Source organism: Chenopodium quinoa, unplaced genomic scaffold (genome assembly GCF_001683475.1).
Source record: "Chenopodium quinoa cultivar QQ74 unplaced genomic scaffold, ASM168347v1, whole genome shotgun sequence".
Lineage (NCBI taxonomy): Eukaryota > Viridiplantae > Streptophyta > Magnoliopsida > Caryophyllales > Amaranthaceae > Chenopodium > Chenopodium quinoa.
In genome coordinates this window covers 4852089-4859576 of record NW_018743212.1, presented here as the reverse complement: position 1 = coordinate 4859576, position 7488 = coordinate 4852089, and the positions used below count along the sequence as shown (strand labels likewise).

The 7488-nt window shown below is 39.8% G+C and overlaps 1 protein-coding gene across 1 annotated transcript; it reads left to right on the top strand.

The window, feature by feature from the left end:
• The first annotated feature begins 2158 nt into the window (after nucleotides 1-2158).
• LOC110734163 lies at nucleotides 2159-4050 on the top strand. The gene is made up of 2 exons (XM_021914208.1): nucleotides 2159-2458; nucleotides 3319-4050. The coding sequence occupies exons 1-2, from the start codon at nucleotides 2159-2161 to the stop codon at nucleotides 4048-4050; spliced, it is 1032 nt and encodes a 343-aa protein (XP_021769900.1).
• Nucleotides 4051-7488: the final 3438 nt, after the last annotated feature.

Below are 7488 nucleotides of genomic sequence, written 5' to 3'. Positions count from 1 at the left end.
GTAGTGGTAACCGAAGCTAGTAAGGAGATGATATGGCTTCAAGGTTTGTTAATTGAGTTGGGATTCAAGCAAGAGAATAATGTATTGTACAGTGACAGTCAAAGTGCAATACACTTGGCAAAGAATTCAGCATTTCATTCTAGAATTAAGCATATTGGACTTCACTATCATTTCATAACATCTCTATTAGAAGATGAAGTGTTAAAAACTTGAGAAAATTAAAGGAACTGAGAATCCGGCAGATATGTTAACAAAGACGATGACTATTGACAAACTGAAGTTGTGTTCAACTTTAGTTGGGCTACATAAGTAACATACGAGAAAGTTGAGCTGGATGAAGTGAGGTGTGAAGACAAATTAAAATTAGTCTTCAAGTGGTAGATTGTTAAGATCACAACAATTTAAAAAAAAAACAAACAAATATAAGCCTTAGAATTTCTTAGCAATACGTGATTGATTTCCTACGAAATGTGAAGGAGAAAATAGTTTTCTAAATTTAAGAAGTCATATTTAGAAATATAGGATCTATATAAACTTAAGTTATGATTTGTTATATTCATCCCAAAAAACAATAGAAAAAATAAAGTAGAGAGAGAAACTTTAAGAGAATTTTTAGACAAAATTCTCGGGTGTGATTGGGGTGCATATGGTTGTGAGTTATAATAAGTGTTGTGAACACTTGTGTATTATTTATCTTTTTCAATAAATTTTGCAGCATAATTAGAGATACAAATATTTTTTCATTTATTTATATTACTCATATATATTTTTTATTCCACTAATCTGATCCTAAAGGGAATTTGCATAGTATTTCTTAACAGGAAATAGGGCGATTAATGACTCTGAATTAGGGAACAAGGCATACTATCATATGTGATGTGGCCCAAGCGATTGATTATCTTCATAATGAATGTTCAAAAAGGGTGCTACACCGAGACATAAAACCAGCAATGTGCTTTTGGATGCAGAGTTTATGGTCGTTTAGGAGATTTTGGCCTTGCGGGCTCGAACCTTTAAATTAGGGGAAAAAACTCACCATACTAGCAAAGATATCTCATGAACACCAGGTTATATGGCTCCAGAAATTTTTCTAACAGGGAGATCAACAACTAAGACTGATGTTTACGCCTTTGGTGTTCTGATGCTGGAGGTTGCCTATGGTAGAAAGTTGGATATTCAGACAAAAGACGATGAATTTAGAGTAAGCATCATTGACTGGGTTTGGGAATTTCATAAACACGGAATGCATACTGATGCTATTGATCCCAAGTTGAATGGCCAATATGACAAGAAACAAGCTGAGTGCATGCTGGCCTTGGGATTGGCCTGTTGCCACCTATTAGGCCCGTATTTCTGATTAGCCCACAAAAATAGGGCTACTAGAGACCCAAATACGAAGCCAAAGGAGGAGAAATCAAGCTAAATGGCTTGATTGACACAAGTATGGAAAGAGAATCAATCAGCAACTCGGTAAGGAAGTCATACCAAAAATACATGAACACAAAAAAGAATAAAGCCACAAAGATCTTCTACATTTGAATATATTCTGGAAACCTATGTAAACCCTAGCAATCCCTAGGTATAAATAGCTAGAAATTCATGTATAGCCACATTCATACTCTAATACTCGAACATATTTGCATGTCACTTAATAACAATCGTGTCTTTTCTGATCAAGGAAGCTATCCTTACTCAGTATTGTCATTCTTCCTCTTATTTCTTTATTAAAAGTTTAGCTTTTATTTGTATTATTGCTCTTTGTTATTTTGATTATTATTGTAGGATTGATTATTAATACCCCCCAAAACCTTAAGCAAATTCTTGGAAACTACTCCTCTAAGATTTATCCTAAACAATTTGGCGCCCACCGTGGGGCTGACAATCAGTTAACTGCCAAAAACATTCCAAAAAAGAACACCTCCTAATCATTACTGAACACCCAGTACCCTTTACCATAACCGACATCAATGAAGGAATAAACGCATTCTGCCAAACCTTAGACCAACTGAAAAGCCAGATTGAAACCCTGTTGGCCCAAAAAGTCCAAACTAAGGCCAAACTCACCAGCCTAACCAAACAAAACGAAGCCCTTTGTAGTGAAATACATTCGGTTGCGTCCAAAATAGCCAATACAAGAAAGAACACCGAAGGCATAACCATGCAGCTCGATCTATCAGGAGCTTTCCATACCCCTGGCAACGGGAAAAAAGGTTCTAACAACAGGGATATATCTCTGGACGAAGGTTTTATTGATGTAGGTACTTTTCAAAATAGTAAGCAAACAAGAACTGAGGAGGGAAAGATAGAAAAGGTGGTCAAGGAGTACCTCAAGGCTTTCGAGGCAAAGATCACGAAGATTCCTGGAGTGTCAAAGCCGATGGAAGGAAGAAAAAGCTGCAGATGGCTACATAGAATCGCCTTTCTCAGAAGAGATCGCTATGGTGGACATGCCAAAAAGGTTCACTACACCCAACATGGCCATGGATGATGGCACAGCAGACCCTGATGAGCACGTGTCCCTTTACAAACAGAAAATGATGACCAGTTCTATCCTCAAGGACATTAGAGAAGCAATTATGTGCAAAGGCTTTGCAGCCACACTGTTAGGTCCAGCCCTAACTTGGTTTATTAATTTGGATAATGGGACTATTCGATCTTCTGCAGGAATGGTCAACCTATTCAAGATCCAGTTCGCTAGCAGCAGAAAGATCGAGAAGCAATCTTCAGATTTGTAGAGAGTAGTGCAAAGGCATAGCGAATCCTTGAGAGACTACTTGAACAGGTTCAACAAGGAGAAGATCAGAATACACAAATGCGATGCTCCCACAACTATTAAAGCTTTCAGAAGAGGACTACTGGACCATTGTGAACTCTATAAGGAGCTAACCGAGTATCCCTGCACAACCTTTGAAGATGTTCAAGCCAAAGCAATGGCTCAGGTCAAATTTGAAGAGGACGTCTATGCACGAAAGACTCTAGATTCAGATCGTTCATCAAGAAGGAGTAACAACTTCGCCAAAAGGGATCATAGATTCAAGCTAGCCTTATCAGCGGTCCCGCTTTAAGGAATAAACATTTAACTCTGTTGAAGGAGAATTTATAGATTGGAGGGAAGATCTTGAACTCCCCCCTAAATTGCATGAATATTGTTTCAATGTTAACTCTGTAGGTGTGAATAGGACCCTGAACAAAATGGGAGACATTGTGCAATGACCCAGAAAGAGTGGCAGGCCAGGAGAAAAGAAATATCCATCAAGGTGGTGTGATTTCAATTAAGATATTGGTCACACTACCGATGAATGTGTGGCACTCATAAAGGAGGTCGATTACCTATTGAAAAAGGGGTATCTTAAGGAGCTCATGACGGACAGGTCTAAAGCTTCAGGAAGAGAAAGAAAATACAATCAAGGAGGACCGCCTCCTCTACCTCCAATCATCAAAACCATCAATTTCATCTCCGGGGGATCAGAAATGTGCGGTTTGACGTACTCAGCAGCAAAGCGTAACGCCAAAGAAAAAAACATGAACAAGCCAACCAAGAAGGTACAAGCAAAGCTAGACCTCTCGATTGTGTTTGAAGAAAGTGATGCCATGGAAGAGCACCATGATGGCCTAGTAATATCACTCCCGGTTGGAAATTGTCTTATCAAGAGGATTCTAGTTGACAATGGAAGTTCTGCCAACATCATCATACTTGATACAGTGAAACATATGAACATTAACGAGAAAGACATCATCAAAAAGTCAACAATGCTGGTCGGATTCAGTGGGGAAACTAAGAAAACCATAGGGGAGATTACACTGCCCACCTATGCAAAAGGGATCAATCTGCAGGTGAAATTTTTAGTGATCAATACTCTATCATCCTACAACATTGTTCTATGCAGACCATGGATGCATGAAATGAAAGCCATCCCATCTACGTATAATCAAATCATCAAATTTCCCACCAAATGGGGGATCCAAGAAATCAAGGGGGACCCGAAAGAAGCCAAAGAATGCTACAAGATAGCCTTGAAAGCAATATCTGCAGAAAAAGAATCAGCATAGCAATCAGAGATTCAACTGGGCCAAGAAAAGATCAGCATAGTAGAAGAGCAAGAAGTAGTTGAGGTCCAGCTGAATCCAGATCACCCTGATCAGAAAGTAAGAATAGGAGTAGTGTTGAGCAAGGATCTAAGCAAGCAAGTCCTAGAATTCTTGGAGGCAGAGAAAGATGCATTCGCATGGACACACGAAGACATGAAAGGAATCTCACTGGTCGTGATTAAACACAAATTGAATTTGGACCTAAAACACACACTAGTGAAGCAGAATAGAAGAAAGTTAACTCCAAAAAGGAACAAAGTGATTAATGAAGAAGTTCACAACTTGCTCAAAATTGGAAAAATTAGAGAGGTTAAGTACCCGTAATGGCTAGCCAATGTGGTAGTAGTAAGAAAGAAGATTGGAAAAGGGAGAATATGCATTGATTTCACAGACATCAACAAGGCCTGCCCAAAAGATCCATTCCCACTCCCACATATAGATGCCATGGTAGACGCAATAGCAGGACACCAGTTGCTATCCTTCATGGATGCATACAACGGGTATAACTAGATCCTCATGCACAAGGCGACCAAGAAAAGACAACATTCATAACCAGCCAAGGAATCTACTGCTACAAGGTAATGCCCTTTGGACTAAAGAACGCCGGAGCAACATACCAAAGATTGGTCAATAAAATGTTCGAAAAGCATATAGGGAATATAATGGAAGTATACATAGACGACATGGTGGTGAAATCCAAGAAAGCCACAGATACGTCAAAGATCTCAAAGAGGCCTTTTCCATCTTGAAGTAGTACGGCATGAAGTTAAATCCCACAAAGTGTACATTCGGAGTCCATTCAGGCAAGTTTTTAGGTTACATGGTAATGCAGCAAGGAATAGAAGCCAGCCCAAAACAAGTCAAAGCCATACTCTACTTAGAACGACCAAAATCCAAGAAGGATATACAAAGCCTTACTGGAAGAATAGCAAGACTAAATTGGTTCATCTCCAAGTCATCAGATAAGAACAAAGTGTTCTATAACGTGCTGAAGAAAAATAAGGAATTCAAATGGGAACAAGAACACGAGGATGCATTCTAGAAGCTAAAGGAGTACCTAGCAAATCTGTTGGTGCTTTCCTAGCCTAAAGAAGGAGAGCCCCTTCAACTATACCTAGCACTATCAAAAGGAACAATCAGTTCCGTCCTCACCAGAGAAGAAGACAAGGAGCAATTTTTAATCTATTACGTAAGTAAAACCTTACTTAGTGTAGAAACCAGGAACGCTTATCTAGAAAAAATCATTTTAGCCTTAGTTACTGCTTCAATTAAATTACGCCCATACTTTAAAAGTCATGTTATATGTTAAAAGGAATGGTGTCCTTCGAACAAGTGTATTATTCCGATATAGGGTTCAGAATTAATTAGGAAAGCTAATTATTCAGTGAGGTCAAGTGATCGAAATGCCTAGATAGAGGCCGCTTCCGATCAGTAATATTAATGTATAATTAATATTACCGCTTGCTCTTTACTGAACCCTTAGGGTCACACCTAATCATGTAACCGAACAAAGGCGATGAATTAACCCGAAGGATTAAATGAGTCGATAGAGTTTTTACGAACTCAGACGTCGGATTCTGAGCTTAGAGCGTCGAAGCCGAGTGTCAAACGTCAAGACGATTCAACAAATCGAGAAGACGAGAATATAAGTCAAATGATAAGTCATTGCGCAAAGACCTAGCCTCTGATTAGCCTAGCCAATCGAGGACTAGGCAACATAAGCTAGCAAGGCTGCTAGCCATGCACTAGCTCGACCGCAAGCCCAGGAGCCACGCATGTGCGCTGGCCGAGCATGCTGACCGACCTAGCTAGCTACCTAGCAGCGCATGGCCTCGCAAGCATGGTTGTGCTAGGTGAGTTAGTAGCGCTAGCATCAGCCCGCAAGCATGCGAGCAGGCCAATGGTAGCAGCGCTAGCACCAACCCACAAGCATGCGAGCAGGCCTAACAGCGGCACGCTAGCGCCCAGCAGCTCGCGTGGGCTTGCAGCGTGCTAGCAGACCTAGTGAAGGGCAAGGCCGCCAGCTAGGCATGCCTTAGAGCTCAAGGCTTGAGGGTGGTCATCCCTGTGTTGACTTAGGGTGAGGTGACGGTTTTGCTTGCTCCCCAAGGGGAGGGTTTGTGGTCCTTACCTAACCCCTCCCTTGCATTGCCACTTGTCATTTGCTTATTGTTTATGCTACTTAATTTAATTTAGAATTAAATTAATTGCTTACTTTCTCTCACTTATCACTTCTCCCACATGGAAAGATGATTAAAGTTTTTAGGAGAGTTTGCCTATAAATACCAACCTTGGGAGTTGGGATTATTCACTTGAGTTGAACTCAATAAGGTATCTCCCAAAAGCGCGAGAAAGCCTTTAAGTTCGTAATACTCTAGTTTTCTTTGGGCCTAGCCTCGTTTAAGCTACGAGGTAGGGACCCGTTTGGGTGCGTGGGTGTGCAAAGAAGGAGGATTTGCACTTACGGGTCTAGAGCTTTTCGTGTTCGTGCTCGGGGTTCGTGAAAAGCACGCTTCAAGGGTAAGAAAGTCTTTTCCTTACTTTCTCTCTCTCCTTCTTTATGTGTTTATTGCTTATAATAATTGCATGTTAGGTTGTTTAGTTGTATTAATTATGCATGCAATCCTTTGCGGGTTTTGTTTCCGTGCAGTGTCGGACTCCGCAAAACCCAACAGCGGTATAAAAGCCTCTTCCATTTAATTTTTACAACTAAAAATTAATTGAGGTGATTTAAAATGGATTTCAATTTCTAGATTAGCTACCTAATTTGATTAGGACCCCGTTTTTAATTGGGTTAAAATCGTAGTATTGCTAAGTTTTTACTACGAACCTAGATTTTTACTCAAAAGTAGTGAATTTCGGGTGGAATCGATGTTCTAAATCAACCTTTACCCACATAGTGTTTAAAAATGGCCTTCAAGAAGCCACAATCTGTCCGGAAAGTGGTTTTCTGATTAATTATAACATGCAATTGTTGGATTATGTGTTTGATTATACCATTAATGTTCTACAATTTCATTCTGTATTAAGCATGTTTATGATGTAAATTGGTTGCCTAATTTGGATAGCTCTTAATTTTACATAAACTTGGAATTATTCATTCTTGCAATTAGATTGCTTTTAATGTGTAAGTTTATGTTGAAAATGATTTTTAAACCCTTAAAATAGTTAAAGATTTAAAATTAGCCGCAACACCTTGAAGTATGGCTTAGGTGAAATAAGCACCCTGAACTATGCAGAGTAACCAAAACAACACCATCTATGGTGCTAGATGCGACGCGTGCCTTAAATGAAAATTTTCGGCCTCTTATTTCATAGGAGGAGGTGAATCCATGCGTGCTAAGTGGGTGGAAGACTACATAACTTTTCTAGAGAGTGAATATTCACCTCATCCCGCTG

Coding starts and splice junctions, on each gene's coding strand:
- LOC110734163 (XM_021914208.1), top strand. CDS start 2,159: ATGCAGCTCGATCTATCAGGAGCTTTCCATACCCCTGGCAACGGGAAA. Junction 2,459..3,318: donor ATGGTGGACATGCCAAAAAG/GTTCACTACACC, acceptor GCACTCATAAAG/GAGGTCGATTACCTATTGAA.